The sequence below is a fragment of the Macrobrachium rosenbergii genome, chromosome 3, assembly GCF_040412425.1.
Source record: "Macrobrachium rosenbergii isolate ZJJX-2024 chromosome 3, ASM4041242v1, whole genome shotgun sequence".
Classification (NCBI taxonomy): domain Eukaryota; kingdom Metazoa; phylum Arthropoda; class Malacostraca; order Decapoda; family Palaemonidae; genus Macrobrachium; species Macrobrachium rosenbergii.
In genome coordinates, this window is record NC_089743.1 from 64,003,499 (window position 1) to 64,026,947 (window position 23,449).

Consider the following 23,449-nt stretch of genomic DNA (forward strand, 5'->3'; position numbering starts at 1 on the left):
CATTCCTTCGTCGGCCAGAAAGGAGCCACCAGAATCATCGAGGCACTGTGATGAGAGGAGAACTTGTTTAGCACCTCTCTCATCATGCTGAATGGAGGAAATGCATCTAGGCCTGACCAGTCCTGGAGCTTGGCACCCATCACCCATGCCAGAGGGTCCGGGGCTGGAGAGCAGAAGAGGAGGAGACGATGATTCCTGGACATCGCAAACAGGTTGATCAGTGGACTGCTCCAAAACTTCCATAGATTACTGCAGACCAGAGATTCAGATTCCATTCCGTGGGAAGGACATGGTTACGGCGACTCAACTCGTCTGCCAAGACACGTATGTAATGGGTGACAAGAGTGATTTGGTTCCACTCTGCCCAGAAAAGGAGAAAAGTTAAGTATATCTTAGTTTAGCCAGGTCACTGAGCTGGTTAACAGCTCTCCTAGGGCTGGCCCGAAGGATTAGATTTATTTTACGTGGCTAAGAACCAACTGGTTACCTAGCAACGGGACCTACAGCTTATTGTGGAATCTGAACCACATTATGATGAGAAATGAATTTCTATCACCAGAAATAAATTCTTCTAGTTCTTCTTTGGCCGCTCGGAGAGTCGAACGCTGGGCCAATAGCATGCTAGCCGAAAGCTCTACCCACCCCTCCAATGAAGAACCTAGAATCTCTGGAGGCCTCGTAGAGGGAGAAGGAGTGAGTGCCTCCTTGTTGGCGGATGTAAGTTAGAGCAGTTGTGTTGTTGGAATGAACGATCACCGTCTTGCCAAAGATCTGAGAAGAGAAGGACTGGAGACCAGATGAATGGCCTTCAGCTCCTTGACATTTATGTGGAGGTGTCTCTGATCCACGTCCTGGACACTTCTTGGTCTCTTAGAAGGGCTCCCCAACCTAAGTCCGATGCATCTGCAAATAAGTCTAGGTCAGGGTTCAGAGGTAGAAGAGATTTTCCCTAAAAAAGTCTTCCTTCGCACAGCCACCATTGCAGGTATATCTTGATCTCCTGTGTGATGGGAAAAGCATAAGAGTCCGGTTGGGTCCTCCTGTCCCAGCTGGCCTTGAGAAAAAACTGCAGAAGTCTCATGTCCAGTTTACCCAACTTCACGAACTGAACGATGGAGGCCAAGGTGCCCAGGAGACTCATCCACTGGTTGCCCGAGCAGACCTGGAGAGAGAGAAGTTGGCAGATTGTGCCAAGGCAAGAGTCGATCCTTTTGGGGGCTGGGAAAACCCAAGTCTGAGAATTCAGTACCATGCCCAAATAAAGAATCTCCTGTGTTGGAGACAGTTGAGACTTCTCTACATTGATGAGAATACCCAACTCTTGAGTCAGGCGAAGAGTTGTCCTTAGGTCCTCCGTGCACCTTTCCTTCAACTGGGATCGAAGGAGCCAGTTGTCCAAGTACAGGGAGATGCTGATCCTCAGAAGGTGGAGCCACTTGCCAAGAGGAGCAAGAGCACAAGCAAATACCTGAGGGGCCGTCAGAGGGCCGAAGCGTAAGGCCCAAAACTGGAAAACTCTGTTCTGAAATATGAAACGGAGGTACTTCCTGGAGACCATATGTATGGGGACATGGAAGTAAGCATCCTGCATGTCTAGGGAAATCATCCAATCACCACGACGAATGGAATATATTACAGACTGTCTCGTTTCCATATGGAACTTTATCCTCAGAACAAAGAGGTTCAGAGTACTGACATCAAGAACGGGCCTCCATCCCCCGATGACTTGGGAACTACGAAGTGGCTTGTAGAACCCCTCTGACTTGTGACACTTGACTTCTTCCACAGTTCTCTTGTGAAAGGGCCGAAAATCTTTCAGAGCCTTCCGAATAAGCAGTCAAGGCGATGGGAGACTTGACTAGTGGAGGTGTCCTCTTGGAAGGGATGGAGTATCCCTCTGGCAGGACTTGGGCTATCCTTGGCTCCGCACCTCTGCAACTCCACTCCTCCCAGAAGTGGAGGAGTCTGGCTCTTACGGGAGCACAAGGACTATGTTTTCATTTTTTGGAACAGTAGAAGGCCTGAACGATGGTTTCTTGATGGACTTCGAATAATGCAGGTTAGCTTGGGGTCTTCACTGGAGTCTCTGTCTGCCTCCATGAAACGGCTGAATTCGGAGGGGAGAAATGGATTTGGCAGAGGCAGAGGATCCCTTCGAACGTTTAGTGGGCTGCGCCAGCAGGCCTTGAGTAGATTTCTTTTGGAGGTCTGATGAGATACTGGGCACAGTAGACTGCGGGAAGAAGCACTGCTTGTCGAGAGGGGTGAAGAGGAGAGTAGACTTCTGTGTGGTGGTTACTCTTTTCGTGGTGAAGAAGCACCACAGCTCCCTTTTCTTCAACACACCCATGGTGAAGAGGGAGGTGGGCTCGTGGGAACCATCTCTGGTGGCCTAGTCTTCCAGCAAGAGTAGACAGTCCTCCATCTTCTTGGCGGGCGCCCCGATGGACCAATTGAGGAAACTAAGCACTTCCAAAACCTGAAAAACGCTTCTAACAAGGTGGTCAAGTTCAGTAGAGGAAAATATTATCTTTGCCACAGCAAAGGGCAAGTGTCGCGAAGAGTCGATGCAGGCAGCAACTCCCAAAGAGGGGGCTTCTCCAGTTAAATAGGAGAGACATCTCCTGCGAACAAGTCTGGAGGGAGGCCAGGCTAGAGTGGCTTTGCCTAGTTCCCTCTTTGAAGCAAGCCAGTCATCCATCTCCTTGAGGGCTTTCCTTGCTGAGGAGGACAGCAAAAGATACCAAATTAGCACAGCGCAGGCCAACTTAGAGGTGTCTTCTTGCTCAAGCACCTCTTCATCAGGAGATACGGGTGACAAAACAGGATCGTGTGATACTGGGGAGCAGCAGGGGCTTTCTGAATGAAACTCATAATAGCATCAAGCTGGAGCTTAATCAGTTCCAACGACGGATCCTCCTGAGCCGATGAGTGAGCTTGAGGAGGCAGAGGTGGAGGCGGGTGCGTGCTGGTTGGCGCCAGGTGCACCAGAGCTGGCACCACTGCATCGGGTGGTGGCTGACGCTTTTGGGCGGAAGCCGAGTGCTCTGGAGGTGACAGGTGCTCGGAGGGAGAGAGATGTCTGGATGAAGATGATTGTCACTTAGGAGGGTCTTTCAGGAGCTGGGGTGCCAAGGACAGGCACCCCACATATGAGGTAAATGACTCTGAGCTGTCCCAGACCGATACCTGAGGTCGAGCCAAAGAGGAGGCAGGAAGCTCAGCAAAGCTGCAGGAGGGCTGGGGGCTGAGACTGGTCTCTGTGCCTCTTAGCTGGAGGAGGAGAACAATCAACACCATTGGAGTGCCTCTTGAGGGAGAGGAGGCAGGTTAGTGCCACCTGTGCCTCTTGTCAGGGCTGGGGTCTTCTGAGTTGGAGGAAAGCTGATGAGCATGCATTTTAACACCTTCTCATTGGGATAATGTCGACACCTGGGGGGACACAGGTGCGAATGAGGGGGTGACTAACCCAAGAGCAAACCCCACTGGTCTCCCTTCAACCTCCGGTATGTCTTCTCCCGGTTCAGGGGGAGCATGACAGGGACCTTCATCTAGGAGTGCCAACGTGATGAGTAGCCATCTCCTCCACTGCAACAACACTGTCACTTTCCACATGAGCTGACACTTTTTCAGAGAGCAATTTCACTGAGGTACCCAACACAGACATTACACTTAACATGAAATGAATCTTCTGATCTAACCTTGATTCGAGACTGACAATGATGTCGGGTTCAGGAGCATGAGAGCTTGGAATAGGATTGTGCGGTAAAGGAGTCGGAGGACTAAGACTTGGAGAAATGGCAAGAACTGGTGATGAAAGGCCAGTACTATCCTCTACTGGCCTAGCAGATTAAAGATTGGTCCTAATTTCAGCCCTAGCAGCCGCCTTCCTCTTTTTCTCCCTCTCAAGCCTAAGCAAATAAGACTTTAAAATTTTCCACTTTTTCTCATCCCATTCTTGACACTCATCACAATTATTCTCAATGCTACAATTCTGTCCCCTACATTTGATACATTTAGCATGCGAGTCGACTGGCAATTTAACTAACCTAGTTTTACACCCCTTGCTACAAAAGCGAACACTGGAAGAACTAGAGTCTGACGTAATGCTAAGTAAAATTTAACTAAGTACCTAACGAAGCAATGAAAAGTAAACACTAAGCAAATCCAATCGGTAGCGAAGCAATAAACCATGAAGTTACACCAAATTCTAAGTACATCACCAAACAAAGATGATGGCAGGCTGTGGAAACGAACAATGTTCGTCAAACGCTGGCAGAAAAACTAATGAAGCTCTCTTCCAAGTCGATCCCCTTCTAATCCCGAACGTGGGAGAGGTTAACCACCTACACTAGCTAGTTGAATTGTTACCAATAATTTTGAATTTTTAAGCTGCCATTGTAGGAAATCTTATAGCTATGTAATTACTTGGTAAGTTACTTATACAAAAATAATTTTTTTTTACATACACAAGCCATTACTTTAAGGAATGCCTATTTTTCTGGACAAGGCAGAAAGATCAAGTCCTGAATTACCAATAACCAGCATTTGTAGCAGATTCTAAATCTAATGGCATTAATGTAAACTGTAAGCTTCCCATCTCACAGGCCCATCAAAGATGATTTGGCATTAAAAACACATGAATACCTTCCATAGCACAAAAAGATCAAACAAAATATAAAAAACAAGCAAAAGGATCAGACAAAGCAATACAAATACCACAAATATAAAGGTATTCTGTAATCACCATAATTTGTATCCAATCTGGACAATGATATTAATCTTTAATTCTACTTCTCCCATCCCCTTGAAATTTGATGAAGCTATTGATCATCATCCTTAAGAACTAAAAGATTCTGTGACTATTAAATCTTGGAATTCTACCTCTCCCCTTCCCTTAAAATTTGATCAGGCTATTGATCACCATCAAGAGCTAAAATCTTCTGTATCAATGAAATTTGGCAAGTCTTCACGCATTGTGCATTACCAATACAGTACTGGAAATTGCCACACCAATCTCAATTGCACTATGCCTGACAGACATTTTCTAAAATGGAAACACTTGGAAAAATCACAATCATACAATTGCCATTACTCACTTCAGTCTGCCTCCTAACTGAATACCATTGCTAACCAGGGGTATATTTCCATTTGGGTAATCACTGGAGGTCAGTATCATGAATTCCAGATTGTAAAGGTTTCAAATAAATTAAGGAGTGACACATGCCATCAAAAGAATTTCCAAACTTCCCTCTTTCATACAAAGAATTATCATCATGTCAAATAAAAACTTAAAGTTACAGAAAAAAGAGAAGAAAGGCAAGTAAATATTGCTAGTATAGCATGCAAGTACCTTATTAACTGCACAACTGCCAATGTTACTGTATCCTGTATGTACACAACAACATTGAAAGTTGCACAGCTTATACGAGAAGCAAAACAAATACAATTACCAACAAATAAACGAAACGCTCAATACTCTAAAATTTGATACAGTTGAAGTCCCAATAATAAAAACCAAACATTCTTGTAAAAATGAAAGTAATTAAATGAATGCAAAGGCAAAAAGAAAATATCAATGCCAAATTAAGAGCAAAAAATGGATAAAAGGTGACTGAGAAAAGATGACCCCATAGTAAATGATGCCTCAGCTTCCAGCTAATTACTGGAAATACGGACTTGGTAATTCTGTCCCAACTACTGAAAAAGTTATTAAGTAATGGCTTGTGACTCACAAATACCACATCTTATAATTTTTGGCAAACACTGCATATCACAAAAAAAAATTAACTGAACTGTCAGTTTACAAGCACCCTGCAATAAAACACTGTACTAGACACAGGCTCATGCTTGTTGAAAATCACTATATCTAATCAGTTAATCTACATATTAAAGATATCCAACATTTCATGCATTTGCACATTTACATACTTGTGACTAAAGAGACAGAAATCTATTTGACAAACGGTACATTACTTAATGAAACATAAATCTCTACACTGTAGACACCCAAGGAATGTATAACAATCCAAGTTCAGTAAAGCTAATATTAACAAAATTCATGGGAACTCTAGACAGAAGGCCTATACAGTAAACCCCCTGTATTTGCGTTCTCATGATTCGCAGACTCATGCATTCGCGGGTTTCTCTATGGAACATATCTACCCATTATTTGGGGAAAATTCACCCATTTGCGATATTTTTCACTGAGAAATATTCACTAATTACTGTATTTTCATATAATTTTCATGAATAAATTTACTTTTTGTGATAAAACTATTAAAATACTCAGGTATAAGCATTTTTACAGGGTTTTTCTTGTGTTTAAACTATCAAAATGGGCAGCTCTAATTGTTTTTAGAGGTGTTTTAAGTATTCGCGGATTTTAGCTATTCACGGGGGGGGTGTGGGACGCATCCCCCGCGAATACGGGGGGTTCACTGTACACAGTCTTATTGGTAGGCCTAAATTGCAACTGAGAAAAATTAACACTATTTGACAAACCATACATTACTTAATGAAACATATATCACTACACTGTAAACAGCCAAGGAATGTATAACAATCCAATTTCAGTAAAGCTAATATAAACAAAAGTCATGGGAACTCTTAGCAGAAGGCCTATACAGTACAGTCTTATTAGTAGGCCTAAACTGCAACAGAGAAAAATAAACACTTACTAAGCATGATGGGTCTTAAAACAAATTCCAAAGTCCCTAAACTAAAAATCACTAAAGGAGTAAAATATGAAGCGTCTGGGTTCTTCAGCTCCAATGTATATTTGCTGGTAAGAAAGGTGTTCTGACCTGATTGTGGTATAGAAGTAAAGTTACTCTTTGAAGCCAATAAACTTCAGAATGGAGAACAGCCTTCAACAATCTGATTTTGGTTTTCAAGTCATCATACCAAAAGACAGATATAATGTCACAAGTTCTGATCCAAATCCAAATCAGTAAGTCTAGGGTCAGTAGGGTGCTAAGCATCTATAAAATTTTACAAAGAAAACTCAGTCTCACATAATTACACTAAAATGACAATAGGATGTTACTGATTTATCAGCTTGCCAGAAGCAGAACCAACTCCAAATAGGGGTTCAGGCCCCTTTGGAAGTAAATCTTATCAAAATTTGTTAAGCTACTGGCATGTCAATCAAAGGTGGTCCTAATTACCCAAGTCTCTAGGGGGGATGGTCCATCTCTCTAACAATTTAAGCGTACTTTGTACATTTGCTAGTGATAAAAAACTGTCTTTATTCCATATGCCTAAGGCAAGGTTCCCCACAACATTTGAAGATATAGGCACTTCAGTTCAAACTCGAAGAAATGAGAATATGGTTTCTGAAGACCAATTTGTCCATGTATTTTCACAGGTATTTATTTCAACTCATTAACCTTCTGAAAAACAGAGATGAATTTTGCCACAAACTTTCAAATTCCTATATATGCAAGATACATTTGGTACTATGAAACAGCATCTCCAAATGCTGAGGCTAAGAAGTCTCCTGATAAACTTGATGTGTTAGATATAAAAGTTTTTCTCAAGGAATAACACTGAAATTACACTGTAAATGCTAATTTACAGCACAGTTATGACATGTGATATTGAGAATATGTAATTACTACCATCTGCATATCATATAAGAAAATAAAAATGTGGATTCTGCTAGTGAGCCTTATGGCAAAACTTTAAGTCCCAAAGCAAGTCAATGCTCAGGTTCTCTGCAGGATTGTAAAATTTAGAATCTGATTTGCATGCAAAGAGAAATAGAATAAATATTTATCTCATCCTTAAAGCAGAGTTGGCATTACAGTACTGTATACCTAAAATGAATAATATTCAATTCCAGGCAGTGTTTATGTCTACCTGAAAAATATTACATTCTTGGGTCTTTCAGTTCTTCAGTTGTCACCATACCTACAATACAGTATATATCTTTGGTAAGTAATTACTAGACATGATGAAACTGGCCTCAAGATAATGAACACCATTTTCTGAGACTTTCTGTTACCTGATCTCATGAAAACTGCCCCTAGCAACAGAAAGCATGTATATTTGGTCCCTATAGTCTGGCTTGAATTGGCTGCTTTCTATTAACTACCTTTTCCAAAAAATGAGTTACTGATGGTGCAACATGGTTTGGTTCTGTTAAATGGACATGATGGCAGCCTTCAACTACTTCAACATTAAACCACTGGGCATTTCTTCTGTAAATTTCATAAATTTTGTTCAAAGATTCTATCTGAAACATATTTGTACCTCTTGTTGCCTGGATCAATAAGACTGGACATTTAATTGCTGATATTGTTTCAATCCATTTTTTTCCACTAATAAACACCAAAAATGTTGGTCTTGCTTTTCGATCATGACTCCAAACATATCCATTATCAACTTCTCGAGCTGATCTAGGAAGTAAAATTTGCGCTGCTTCTTTATCGATAGTTGCATCATCACTATAACCGAATACCCGAGCAGCTATTAAGCGATCTATGGCTTCTTTTTCAGAATAAACCAAAGGAGGCTCAAGTGCAAGTTTCTCTGATTTAAGAAGATCTTCAGCATAGATCTGGCACTGTTCTACAAATCCTCTTGTTGACAGTGGAGCAACATAATCAAAGATGATCAAAGCACTTACAAGTTCTGGAAAAATTGCAGTGAAAACACATGAAACAGCTCCTCCCATGCTATGTCCCATTAGTACAAATTTTTTCCAACCAAGTTTAAGTACTGCTGTTTTAATATTACAAGCATAAACAAATGGGTTGTAATGAGCTCCAAGAGGGAGATGATCTGACCATCCATGACCAGGAAAATCTAATACTAAGACTTTACTTTTAGTAGGCAACAATGGAACTAGGTTATCAAATGTATTGCAATTATCCAACCACCCATGCAAGCCTACAATATGCAAACCATTATCAGCCTCAAGACCACCATCAACTACACATGTCTTGCCACGAAGAATTCCCCAGCCAACATTCACTTCAACATCATTCCACAGCACTGCCTCCTTCGCCATTGCCAAAAGAAGATTACCCTGAAAAAGTTGAATCTACAAAGGATACTCTCTTTACTGTGTATCCAATCCTAAAATATAGTAAAGAATAACCATTATCTATAATTAGGTCTTACAATATGAATGTCTTCAAACTACATAATACGACATTTTCATAATAAAATAAAGTTTTATACTGTATATACTTACCAAGTAATTACATAGCTATTTGTTTCCATTAATCAGCAGCTAGATTTTTTAAATTCGCGGTAGCGCTACTTTTGTTTTGGCTAGGCGAGTGACCCTGCCCACTTTAAGGGTAAGAGAGGAACCAGCTCAGCAAACGAGCTCAATATGTTTACGCCTTCCTAACCATGCGTGGGGAGGAGGGAGGGCTTTGATTATGTAATTACTTGGCAAGTATATATAAAAGTTTATTTTATTATAAAAATGTCATTTTTATATAAGCTACTTACCAAGTAATTACATAGCTGAATCCTACATTGGAAGAGGTGGGATGCATGGATTATGTATCCTAATACATTAAAAATTGCAATGTAAAAGAATAGAAATAGAAAATTTGCGACCCTGATTTCACTGACAGAGAACTTAAACAAATCGAAGATGTTTTAAAAAAACTGTGTTACCCTGAACATTTTATTAATAATGCTTTTAAAAAAGCTAGGAGGATATTTTATATAGGTTCCTCAAAAGAACATGACAAAGAAATTTATGAATTGTCTTGCACTCCCTTTTAATCCACACTTGAACAGAATAAGGAAAACTGTAAACGAAAATCATAATGATAAAATAAATATAGTCTGTGATTATAATAACACCATTAAAAGACTTCTTTTACACAACAACAGTACACAGAATCACAATAAACATATTGGCATTTATGAAACTCCCTGTACAGAATGTGACTCTAAATATTTTGGGGAAAGTGGTAGAGAGTTGCTCACAAGAATCGGGGAACACAAAAAAGCATACAAGTTACATGCAGAAAACAGTGTGTTGGTTAGCCACGGTCTTAAACTCGACCACCGCATAAATTGGGCAGAATCTAAAGTAATATTTAGCAGTAAAGATGTTGGCCTAAGAAGACTGGTGGAGGGTGCGACAATAGATAGTGGTTTATCTATGGATGGCAATAAATCTTTTACACAGGAAGATAAATTCACCAACAACCTTATTTCCAGGAAGTACATTAAAGGTTTTAAGAATAAAGACCATTTTGATAGTGCTGTTTCATTAGCCACATCTGATGCTGCAGTTGCCTCTCTTTCTCCCGTTCAGGTAACTCCGTTGCTTCCAGTAACTGACATTGCAGGCGCCTATGCAGTTGATGACCAGCAAAACGACTGCATCGAGCAAGGACCAATTAGACCACAGTTTATAAACAACTTCGCTTGTTTTGAGTCCTTTTATGTTTACTTGGTTGGAGTGCTACATCAATGCATCAGATTGAAAAGGGGAACCAAACAAGTTCCCGAAAGCTATCTATATTGATTTATCTTTAAATATATGTACATATACATAACTGTGGATTTGCTTCTCCATTTTAAGACTCATGCTACTATGAGTATTTTTTAATTAAGAGAAGTATTGCTAGCATTGGTAAAAATGTTGAGAGAGCTGCTACAGGAAAGTACTGTCTCTGGATGGCACTCATCTCAACATATAGTGGCGTCGCAGTGTAGCCAGGAGTCACCTACTACATTAGCAGGATTCTTTGTTGCGAAGGAGTGTCTGACTGCACACGAAAAATTAACAAAGTTGCTCCTGCCCTGGGCACAGTACCATAAAACAAAACCAAAGAATAAAAACACAGTTGCCTATTGCTAAACATTAAAAGCACCATTACCCCACCATTAATAGTCAAAACTGGTGAGCACTCCAAATACAAAGTACCTCCAGGCTCCCCTACAACTCGACACCATCAATCAAGGTGAGAAAATAGGAAGGATGAAGGAAAACCTCCTACACTCCTTCTCCCAACACCATACCAGCAATCGAGATAGGACCCAAGGTACTGCAATTTTCATAAACAGTTTCAATTTCCTACAAATAATGAGATATAAACACTAATTTGCATTTCCACAACGTTGTTTGTATAATAGAAGTGATAAACAAATTATGTCTAAAAGCCAGGGACGTGGCTACCGCCCTCACCTCATGCGCTTTTACTTTCACTACGGGCAACACATCCTCCTCAATCTGTGAGTGCGCCTCTAGAATAAGATCCTTCATAAAAAATGCCAAGGCATTTTTTGAAAGAGGGTGAGAAGGATTCTTTACTGAGCATTAAAGGTTGCTCAAAGACCCGTGGATCTTTTCCGTTCTATGTAAATAGCGTTTAAATGACCTTACAGGGTAAAGAGTTCTTTCTACATCCTCCGGACCTAGAATATCTACTAAACTTTTAATAATGAATGAGTGAGGCCAGGGACTGGAGGGGGTCTCATTTTTAGCTAAGAATCCTAGGGTATAGATCAAATTGCATTACCCTGACAGAATCCAGTCTTTTTATCAAAAGCATGTAGCTCACTTACCCGCTTGGCAGTAGCTAACGCCACTAGGAACAGAGTCTTCCTAGTTAGGTCTCTCAAAGAGATAGATCGCAGGGGTTCAAAACATGGTTGTGACTGCCACTTAAGAACGACGAGATCAGAAAAATCTTTATTAGCGGAGAGATCTAAGCCCCTATGTCTAAATACAGAGCTCAAAATTGCCCTGTAGCCTTTAATGGTTGAGGTAGACATATTCCTGGAAACTTTAAATAGAGCAGGAAATCACCTCCCTTCGCCACAGATGTCTTAGAAGATGAGATGTTGTGTCTCCTGCCCCAGTCACGGAAGACTGTCCACTCGGCCTGATAAACTTTGCTCAAGGAATGTCGTCTAAAATGAGCAATGGCGTCTGCAACTGCCTTTGAAAATCCTTTCTCTTGTAACAATCTGTAGACAGTCTGAATGCGGTCAGAGCCAGAATGGACTGTCTTTGATGGAACTGCCTGAAATGTGGTTGTCTGAGTAATTTGGGTTCTTGAGGCAACAGCCTTGGCAAATCTGTGAGTAGTTCCAGCAAGTCCAGGAACCATTCCTGTGCTGGCCAGAGAGGGGCAACTAGAGTCATATTTACATTCCAATGATTTCGGAACTTGTTTATTACATCTCTCAAAATCTTGAATGGGGGAAAGGCGTAAAGGTCCTTGTTCGACCAATCTAAAAGCATTGTGTCCGTCACCCAAGCTTGCAGATCTGGTGCTGGTGAACAATAGAGGGAGACGATGGTTCTTTGCACACAATGGGGTCCAGAGTCCATTCTATAGGGAGAACTTGCTTTTGGTGGCTGAGTTCGTCTGCTAACACGTTGAATTTCCCCTGAATAAACCCGGTTAAGATCTGAGTTTGATTCTGATCTGCCAAAATGAGCAGGGCTCTTGCTGCTTGGCAAAGGGTAAATGAATGAGTTCCCCCACTTTTTGACATAAGACAGTGCTGTGGTGTGGTCCTAGCAGACGGTCACTGTCTTCCCGGACACCTAAGATGCAAACGCTTGCAATCCCCAGTGAATTGCCATCAATTCTTTCACACTGATGTGCCATTTCTTCTGCTCTGCAGTCCAAAGGCCTGAGACTTCCTTGTCTCCCAGGAGGGCTCCCCAACCTAGGTCTGATGCGTCTGAATAAAACACTAGGTCAGGGTTCAGAGGAAGGAGCGACTTTCCTTGAGAGAGCTTGTCTCTTGAATTCGTTATTAGAAAAACGAAAGAATCTGGGTATTTTTTTCTGTTCCAGTTGATTTTCAGAAGGAACTGTAAGTTTCTCATGTGCAGCCTTCCCAGGGACATGAACTGTTCCACAGACGAGAGGGTTCCCAACAGGCTCATCCAGCTGTTTGCAGAACAGGACTGAAGGGAGAGAAATTTGTCTACCTTCTGAAGGCATGAGTTTATCCTTTGGGGGGGAGGGAAAAACCCGAAAAATCCATGAGTTTATCCTCATCCCCAAATAAGCTATATCCTGAGAAGGAGTCAGTTGAGGCTTTGGGAAGTTTATCAAGAGGCCCAAATCCTGGGGGAGAAGAAGGACCTTATGAAGATCCTCCGCACATTTTTCCTTCGACTGGGAGTGAATGAGCCAGTCGTCGAGATACAGCGAAATGTTGAACCCCATCAAATGTAACCATTTCACTATTGGGGCTAGCACATGCGTGAATACCTGCAGGGCCGTAGACAGGCCGAAGCAAAGGGCTCTGAACTGGTACACCTTGCTCTGGAACACAAACCTTAAAAACCTCCTCAAATCCTGATGAGTTGGGACATGGAAGTCGGCATCTTTCATGTCTATCGAAATCATCCAATCTTCCAGACAAATGGATGCAAGGATGGACTGCAAGGATGGACTAGGACGTCTCCATTTTGAATTTTGTTTTCTGCACGTACAAGTTCATGGCACTCACATCAAGAACCAGTCTCCAGCCCCCAGAGGCCTTGGGGACTACAAACAGCTGATTGTAGAACTCCGGAGAGGAGATGTCCTTGTCTAGTTTGATTGCTTCTTTTTCGAGGAGTGCTAACACTTCTTGGGAGAGGGCTGAAAACCTCTCGGAGCCTGCTGAGTAGGCCGTCAATAAGATGGGCTTGTTGGTTAAGGGAGGTTTCCTCAGAAAGGGGGTCGAATAACCCTCTCTCAGGACTTGTACAATTCAACTCTCTGCTCCTCTCGTTCCCCAATGCCCCCAAAAGTGGAAGAATCTTGCCCCCACAGGTGTGCGGAGGACTAGATCCTCACATACGTGCTGGTGGTTTATTAGAGGACTTTTTGATTGCCCAAGGGGTGAAACAGGCATTTCTGTGAGGTCTGGGGAAGCCTCTTTGTCTGTCTCTACCCCGAAAGGGCTGAGGTTGCACAGGAGAAACTGTCCCAGAGTTGAAGGTTGGAGACTCCCTAGGTCACCTCGCTGATTGTGCGAGAAGGTCCTGAGTTGACTTTTTCTGCACATCAGAAGCAATCTGGAGCACAGTCTCCTGAGGGAACAGGTGCTTCTTGTCAAGTGGAGAGAAGAGCAGCGCAGACTTCTGGGAAGGTGTTACTCCCTTTGTGGTGTAGGAACATCAAAGCTCCCTTTTCTTGAAAACACCCATCACAAACAGTGAGCATAATTCAGGCGAACCATCTCTAATACCTTTATCCAGGCACGAGATAACCCCTAAAAATTCCACAGAGAAGTCTTCCAGAATATAAGGCCAATCTTTTAATTTGCGGACAAGAGCTCCTACTTCTCAGTCTAAAAAACTGAGTACTTCCAAGACCTTGAACAAATACCTGATAAGGTGGTCCAATTCTGAGGTCAAGAACAAAATCTTAGTTGAATTAAACACCAACCTTCAAGAGGAGTCAATCAACCTGGAGAAGCTCCCAGGGATGGGACCTCTCCGGTCACATAGTAAAGGTATCTTCTCTGTGACAATCTAGGCGGCAGACAACTAAAAGAGGCTCTTCCCTGCTCTCTTTTGCTCGAGAGCCAGCTTTCCACTTAACAGAGAGCTTTCTTAGCTGAAGAGGGCAGCACCATTTTAGATAGCCTTGAAGAAGTCATCTGCTTGTCCATTAAGTATGTTGAAGCCGGAGAAGCCAGAGCTGCAGGGGAGAAGAAGTCTGTTAAAGTCAGCAGCAGAAACCTGAGTAAGGAGGCATACGCCGAAGGAGGGGTAAAAGGATCCACATCTTCCTCAGAAGAAGTGGGCGACAGTTCCACAACAGGCTGAGGAGCTGAGAGCGCTTTCTTAATTAAGCCCAGGATATTATCCAATTGCCGTTGGATCGACTGAAATGAAGGATCCATTTACTAAGGGCACCTGTTGAGCTGCAGAAGACGAAGAAAAAGACATGACTGGAAGCAAAGCTGCAACTGCAGGAGCAGGAGTAGGCAGCACAGAAGAAGACACAGGTGCTGTAGAAGGACCAGAAAAAATTGGATGCTCAGAAGCGGAAATGGACTTGGGCGCCAACAGACTATCTTGCGGCAAATGGCAGACGGGCGCCACTGGGCGCTCAGGAGCCAATGGGCACATGGGAGCCAACAGGCGCATGGGCGCCATCGGCTGCTCAGGAGCCAATGGGCACTCGGCTAAGGGGTGCTCAGGAGACAATGGGCGCTCGGGTAAGGGGCGCTCAGGAGACGATGTCACACAGAAGACGACGGGTGCTCGGAAAGAGCTACACAACAAGGAGCAGCACATTCAACAGGTAAAAGAAGTTCTGGCGCCACTGGGGGCATTGGCGCCAAAGACTTCTTCCCAGAAGCCAAAGAAGGTCCAGGTAAAGCTGACTGTTCAGGAGCTATGGGAACTGGGCGCATGGGCACTGGTGAGCGCTCCGACATCACTATATGCCCAGGCAAATCCTCCAAAACTACAGAGGGGTACTTAGAAGAAGACAAGGTCCTAGATACAAAAGAATGCTTACAAGCAGTAGCATGCTTGGTGGACGGAAACCATCCCACTAACTCCGGATGATCCTGGGAGAAATGTTCCAAACTGTCCCAAAAGCTACAGGATGGCAGACACTCTGGAGAAGTTTCTTTAACCTTCTTAAGTGGAACTGAAGGGAGCTGAGATACACCAGGGATGCTCCTCTTCAGAGGGAGAGATTCATCTTGAAAACGCCACTGGTGCCTAGGACTAGAATCACTGCTGGAAACACTAGATGAAAGACAATCCACTTCCATAGAGACACCTTTCCAGCAGCGCTCTGTCATAACCTGGGACTCAGCAACAGGTCCAACTGAGGGGGCGACTGCCTGTGGGCAGACCCCACCGACCTCCTCTGGGCTGCCAGCTTGGCTCCTCCTAGGTTTAGGGGAGTTTGCCAGGGACCTTGGCCTAGGAGAATCAGCGGGACAGACAGCCACCTCCTCCACTGACACTTCACCATCACTCTTTGTCCATCAGGACTTTAAGAGAAGCACCAATTTTCTCCATTGTACTAAGAAATAACCCAAACTTATGGTTAATACTAGATTCAAGGCTGGTAATGGGATGGGAGCCAGGGTGTGGAGTGGTTGGTACAGGCTGAGAAGAGGGATCGGGTGGAAAAATAGATAAGGAATCAGAATTACTATCAATAACAGATTTAGCAGACACTGCTGTTGCTTTCCTCTTTTTCTCCCTGTTTAATTTGGTTAAAGACTACTCAAAGTCTTCCACATTTTACCATCCCATGAAACACATTTCTCACAAATCAATTCAGAAGAACATATTTGACCCCTGTGAGATGTACAAAGAGTATGAGGGTCATAGCAGGCTTCAGTCAGTTGCATATTGCAGCCTTTACTGCAATATGAAGTTTCATAATAAAACTAATATTGTAATACTTACCTGAACACCTGAATTAGCCCTGGTCACTGACCAGTCCAAACTATATCCCCATAATTTTACCCACAAAGTGGGTAATTAACTGTCAGCGTTACCAATGCTACAGGAAAAATCTTGTCAAATGAGTTACCTGAGGTACCGTTGACAAGGCTGTTGCAAATACCGGCTGACAGAGGCCGACATCCCCAACTGAGTCACTCACTATTACAATATTAGTTTTATTATGAAAACTTCAAATTGCAATACACTCCCTGAACACCTGAATTAGCCCGGTTAACAAAATTTTAATGGAGGTGGGATCAATCTAATTCAGCCCGACCTGTCAATGTAGAATAAGCAGGTAATTCATTATCAACCTACTATGTGTAAATTTATGTGTATATGTTTGTCACCATAGCAATCAATGCTTTCGGTGAAAAGACATGCTGGAGGGAGACCCATCTAGGTTGCAGCATGCCCCCTTTTTAAAACCACAGAGATGGTAGCTTACTGATCTGCTCTGCATAGGATATCTGTTTAGTCATACACTCACCATATCAATCAATGCTTTCGGTGAAGAGACATGCTGGAGAGTACTTTGATCATCAGTCAGGTCAGTACTGTCTCAGTCCGTCGACCCCTCATGTGGCTCTTCAGAACCTTTCATTTATGGAGGAGTACGATGAACCTCCCATGTGGCTATTCAGAGCCTCTCATGTATGAGGAGTATGCTGAACCTCCCATGTGGCTATTCAGAGCCTCTCATGTATGGAGGGGAATGAAGCAGTGTGCCGAGCCGCTGATCCTCTGGATAAGGCCCAACGATCAACGAGCAAAGAAGTATCTCAGCGCCGACAAAAGAGCCTAGCCTACTAGAGAACCCCCTTGGACTCTCATAGGGAATTATCAAAGACTAAGATACTTAAAAACATACTAAACCTAAGTCCATGTGATTATACTATTACTGCTGCCTAAGATTCTAAAGACTAAAAGGAAATCCTCTATCTGGTTGACCTAAGAACCTCCGCACTAAGAGAATACCACCTCAGCTAATAGAATGCACCCTAGATAATAGAATTAGCCGCTACACACGGACTAAGAGAATAACCCTCCGACAAGGTGAATTGAACATCTCTTAAGTAAAAGGAAGTAAACACTGAGACGGACTTCCAAGTAGCCGCCTCCAGAATAGAAGACACTGAACAATCCCTTAGAAAGGAAGATGAAGTGGCCATACTCCGAATACTGTGCGCTCGGGATAATACAGAGCTTGAAGATGACGAAGAAGAACCCTGAGAAGCCTGTGAAATCATCTCCCTCAGAAAGTAACTAATCGCATTCTTTGACAGCGGATGGGAAGGATTCTGCGGAGAGACGAGAAGTGTACGTGGACATGGACGGAGTTTCTCAACCTTTAATAAATACAGTAGATGCAAAATCCAAGGAGGAGGGGAGCAAGAAGGACTCGAATCCGACAATAGATGCCAATGGATTCGGAGTCCACTTGCGACATCTGTGAAGGAGTCGAAGTATTGATCCCCTTCCCCTGTTCTTCCATCTACGCCAAGGCCAGAGCGAGATGAGAGATGGCCCTAAAAGGGCACAATCTCTGTCTGATGACTCTTTTCGCTGTGGCTAAAGCAATTAAGAAAAGTATCTTTTTAGACAGATCCCTAAAGGAGGACATCTGCATAGGTTCAAAAGGTGGGCCTGACAACCAATGTACGACTATGTCAAGGTTCCAAGACAATGGCTGCTGAGACTTCCGTTTCCTGGTGTCAAAAGACTTGACTAAGTCTTAAATGTCCAGGTCTGAGGAAATGTTCACACCTCTATGCTTGAATACTGAGTTCAGCATGGATCTGTAACCCTTTATCGTAGACGTCGAAAGGCCTCTCGAAGATTCTGGGTAAAGTAAAAATTCGTCTAGTTGGGCTACAGAGGTAGAAGAAGAAGGATTGTTATGTTCTAAAAACTGCCCACTTAGCCTGGTAGTGCTTTGAAGAAGAGTCACGTCTACAATTTGCAATAGCATTCGCAACTTCTCTTGAAAATCCTTTCGCTCTAACACGCTTCCTGACAATTTAAAGCCTGTCAGAGCGAGAGTGGACGAACCTTGATGATATCTGTTGCAGTGAGGTTGTCTGAGAAGATCTTTCCTCTTGGGAGGAGCTGCAGAAAGTCCAACAGAAGTTCCAGAAGGTCTGGAAACCACTCTTTTTGAGGCCAAAAGGGAGCTACTGGGATCATCGATGCATGATGAAAAGTCTTGAATTTGTTGATCATGTCTGTTACTAGACTGAATGGAGGGAAGGCATACATTTCCAGGTGTGACCAATCCTGAAGTATCGCATCCGTTGCCCAAGCCTGAGGGTCTGGCGCAAGAGAGCAATACAGGAGGAAGTGATGGTTCCTGAATGTTGCCAACAAGTCTATCAACGGTGTTCCCCACCGTTTCAAAAGGTCGGTGTGCACTTGTGGATTCAGCAACCATTCTGTGGGTAGAACCTGTTGCAATAGCCAAATTTGTCTGCTAATACGCTTAACTTGCCCTGAACACAGTGGGTGAGAATCTGTGTATTGTTGTTGTGCTCCCAAAGAAATAGATCCCTGGCTAACTCGCACAGTGACAGAGAGTGAGTGCCTCCTTGGTTTCGAATATAAGCCAGGTGAATCGCTTTTAACTTCTACAGATTTATGTGCAGTTTCCTCTCTTGAAGGGACCACTCCCCAGACACTTCCAATCGTCCTAGTGTCGCTTCCCAACCTAGGTCCAATGTGTCGGAGAACAATGAGAGGTTCGGGTTTGGATGAGATAGGGACTTCCGTGAGTGGAACCTTCATTCTATGAGCCACCACTGAAGATCTTTTATTTCATGTGTGATGGGAAATATGAAGGAATCTGAAAGAATCTTCTTGTTCCAACTGGCCTTCAGAAAGAACTGCAAAGTCCTCACATGCAGTATCCCCAAAGGAACAAACACCTCTATGGAGACAAGTCCACAGCAGGCTCATCCAGTCATTGGCCAAGCAGGTCTGAAGACTCAGAAAATGACAGAATTCTTTGGGTGCATGATAGTAAGCATCTCTCATGTCTGTTCGTCTGCATGCTGAACTTCATGGTTTGGATGATGTTCAGACCGCTTACATCCAGGACCAGCCTCCAACCCCCAGAGGTTTTGGGGACTACAAAGAGGTGATTGCAAAACCTCTCCGATGACACGTCTTCTACCTCTTCTATAGCTCTCTTGTGGAGATGAGCTGTGACTTCCTTTGAGAAAGCTGAACAAAAAACTCTCGGAGCCTACCAAGTGCACCTTTAAGGCGACGGGCACAGGTGACAGGGGTGTAATCTCTTTGAAGGAAATCACATATCCTTCTTTGAGAACCCATAGTACCCACAGTTCTATCGATCTGGCCTCCTGCTGCCTCCAGAAGTGTGGGAGTCTGGTGCCCACAGGTAGACGGAGGACTGAAGTCTCACTTGCCAGAGACTTGTCTAGAAGAGGACTTCTTGCTGATAGGGCAAACTGATCTGGGATTTGTGCGTGGGCACGAGGAAGCTCTTCCTCTGTTACCTCAAAAGGGCCATGGCTGGGGAGGAGAGAGAGAGGCCAAGGATTAAATGAAACAGCAGGTGTTTGTTTAGACTCCATCGTTCGCTTGGACAACTGTGCAAGCGAGTCGTGAGTAGCCTTTTGCAATTCCGTAGCTACCACCTTTAAAGTCGTTTGAGGAAAAAGGCTGGTACTGTCCAGATGAGCGAAAAGAAGAGCAGATCTCTGGGAAGGTGTCACCTGTCACTCCTTTAGTGGTGAAAGAACACCACATGTCTCTTTTCTTCAGTATACATGACGAAAAAAAAGCAGCTAACTCCTGTGCCCCATCTCGAATTGCCTTGTATGAAAGACAACACAACAGGACTCCGAGCCAGTCTGCATGTATGAATAAAGCAAAAACTGCCAAGGAAGAGCTTCCCCGGTTGTATAGAATACATACCTTCGTTTGGAAAACTGAGAAGGAGGAGAACAAAGTACAGCTTTGCCCAACTCCATCTTCTCAGACAACCAAGAGTCGATCCCCAACAACACTTTCTTGGATGAAATAGAAAGGGCCATCTACGGGAGTCAAGTGGTACTCGAGGACTGATGTAACAAGAATGCTGATCCCAGGGAAGAAGGGGCAACGGTGGAGAAATATGTCGGGAAGCAGAACAGAAAATAATTCAATAATGAGGCGTAAGCTGATGAAGGCTGTTCAGGTTCCTCCTCTGCTGAAGATACAGAAGAAAGCGCCAAATCTTGCTGTGGTTCTTCTGGTTTCAAAGACGAGGGTTCTTCAACAGTTCCAGGATGTTGTCCAAATGTTGGTGAATGGAAAGCAAAGAAGAGTCTCGGGGTGCTGATGTACCTGCAAACTTCACGTGATCAGTGACAGGTGAAGAGGATACAGCCTTGGGGATCTGTGACACAGAAGGTACCGAAACAGGTTGACCTGCAGCAATAGGGACTTCTGAATCTGAAGTCTCAGACTCGTATCCCATTGCTGGAGAGCTGGGAGCCAACAGGATGTCTAGAGCTACAGCGCGAACTGAACCTGCAGCAGGCTTATGAGCCACTGAGAGCTTGGATCCAATGGGAGAGGGAGTCCCAAACCACACTTATAAGCCAATTGGAGCTTGGGAACCAATTGGCGCTTGTGAGCCTATGGGTGCTTACGAGCCAATGGGCGCTTACGAGACAATGGGAGCTCAGTGTCCAAAGAGAGCTCTCTGTCGTCCCACCAGCTGCAAGAGGGCTCTTGATCCTTATGGCGCTTGCGAGGTACTGCTGGACGCACATCCTCAACATGCCTCTCCAAACGTCTAGAAGACTCCTGAAAACGTCGACCGTGTCCTTTGGATTCAGAATCTGAACCACTGGAAGATAAGGTGTGATCCAATTAGACACCTTTCGAGTGTTTGGTTGCCAAAACCTGGGAAATAGCAACAGGCTCGGCTGAAGAAGCAACTACTCGAGGGCAAACCCCACCGACCTCCCTTGGACTTATGGTTTGCCTCCTCCCAGGTGCAAGGGAGTCTGACAGGGATCGAATTTAGGAGCTCCATAAGACGCCTTTCCAGTGCTGTCTGTCGATACCTGGGACCAGCAACAGGCTCGACTGAGGAAGCAACTACTTATGGGCAAACCCCACCAACCTCCCTTGGACTTACAGTTTGCCTCCTCCCAGGTGCATAGGTGGGACGAGTAGCCACCCCCTCCACAACACTGCAACACTAACCTGGGAGCAAGCACTAGCACTTGCACCGACACTTGCACTATGATCCTCATTTGCTTTGTCCAAAAGAAATCTTACAGAAGCTCCTATCTAAGCAACTGTACTTACTAAAGCATTGAATTTCTTATCCATCCGAGCTTCGAGACTGGTGATGGCATGGCACTAGGTTCAGAGGGAAGGGAGTTAGGTAACGGAGTTGTAGGGAGAGCGAGAGAAGTAGGAATCTGGGCATGAGAAGTCAAAGGTGTAGAAAAAGCCAGTTTAGGGGTAGAGGACACAGAAGCCGTAGCCTCGGCTCTAGCAGCTGCTTTCCTAAGCTTAGGATAAATTAGAGAAACCTAGTTTATCCAAATGATTGGTCAACACTTTCCATTTACTTACGGCCCCATCCTTACTTTCCTCGCAAGTCAAGTCGGGGGAACATACTTGTCCACAGCAGTGAAAACAAACAGAATGCTCATTATATTTAAATGAAGTCAACCTAGTACTATAGCCTTTGCTGTAATACCGGTTACTGGTCACACTTGTGTCTGACATAATTGTCTAAAAAACTGAAAAAAGGCTAAGCTAAGCTAAGCTATGAAAATATAGCTTGGAGGCTACCAAATGAAAGAGTGCTTCACCAAATCCTTCAATAAACAACCAAACCATCCGGTGAAACTACTCCTGAATTAACAAAACACAGCTGCTGAACGACCAATGTTCGGTCATCAACGGCAGAAACGAACTGAGCTCTTTAGCTACATTGTGCCTATTCTTCCCCGAAAGTGGGCAGGGCACTTACCTGCACCAAAATAAAAGAGTGCCACCGCGAATTTTCACTTCTTAAGCTGCCGTTTAAAGTAGAAACTATAGCTATGTAATTACTTGGTAAGTGTCATATATAAAAATGACATTTTTATAATAAAATAAAGTTATACATACTTAGCCAGTAATTACATGGCTATTAGTTTCACTTATTCTGGCAGCTTAAAATTTTGAAATTCGCGGGTCGCACTCATTTGTTTTGGGGTAGGTGACATGCCCCACCCACTTTCGGGGGGAAAGAGAGGAACAACTTTGCGAAGAGCTCAATTTGTTTATGCCCCTATGTCCATGCAAAGGGAGGAGGGAGGTTTCCGATCATGTAATTACTGTACTGGGTAAGTATATATAAAACTATTTTATTATAAAAATGTCATTTTTATGTAAGTAACTTACCCAGTAATCACACAGCTGATACCCACATTGACAGGAAGTGGGAAGGAAGGCTTGGACATGTCTACCCCAAAACATTATTAATGGTAATGAATTTGAGAATAGGAAAATTGCTAACATTGAATCAATGTTTGTTGTTCCTTACCTGATAAGAGAGCTGCTACAGGTAGATACTGCCTCTGGTCGGTGCTCACCTTAACTTGTAGAGGCGAGGGCGAGGCAGTATAGCCTGAAGAGCTCACTACTACAGTGGGTGCTTTGCAGCGATGGACCAACTCCGATGGCTAGCAAAGAATAAGGATGCCCCTCCCCAGGGTGCAGCACCATACACAATCAACCAGAGTACAAAATACAGTCACCAAAAACCACCAAAACAATATTAAAACACCAATACCCAAACGTTACAAAGAAAAGACTGGAGGGTACTCCATGTACACAGTACTCTCAGGCTCCCCTATGACTCAATACCCTACGCAAGGCGAAGATACAAAGGAAGGACGTTGCCTCCTATGTTTCCTCCCCCCACATCACACCAGCCGTGTAAAACAGACCCAAGGTACTGAACTGATCATACACTGTTTCTATATCCCTGAAGTAATGGGAGGCAAAAACTGATTTACA

At 43.7% G+C, this 23,449-nt stretch overlaps 3 protein-coding genes across 6 annotated transcripts in view; all 3 read right to left on the reverse strand.

The window, feature by feature from the left end:
• Positions 1 to 9,033, reverse strand: part of LOC136856564 (serine hydrolase-like protein) — a 46,758-nt gene extending 37,725 nt beyond the window's left edge. The window contains exon 1 of the mRNA XM_067134433.1: positions 8,911 to 9,033. The gene's annotated coding sequence lies outside the window, so the exon portion shown is untranslated. The remainder of the gene's footprint in view (positions 1 to 8,910) is intronic.
• LOC136856546 (serine hydrolase-like protein) overlaps positions 1 to 23,449 on the reverse strand; it is an 87,612-nt gene that overhangs the window by 35,126 nt on the left and 29,037 nt on the right. The window lies entirely within an intron of this gene.
• On the reverse strand, positions 6,169 to 9,016 carry LOC136856536 (serine hydrolase-like protein). Its single transcript, XM_067134380.1, has one exon. It carries the CDS (start codon positions 9,014 to 9,016, stop codon positions 8,060 to 8,062), a length of 957 nt encoding a protein of 318 aa, XP_066990481.1. The 3' UTR covers positions 6,169 to 8,059.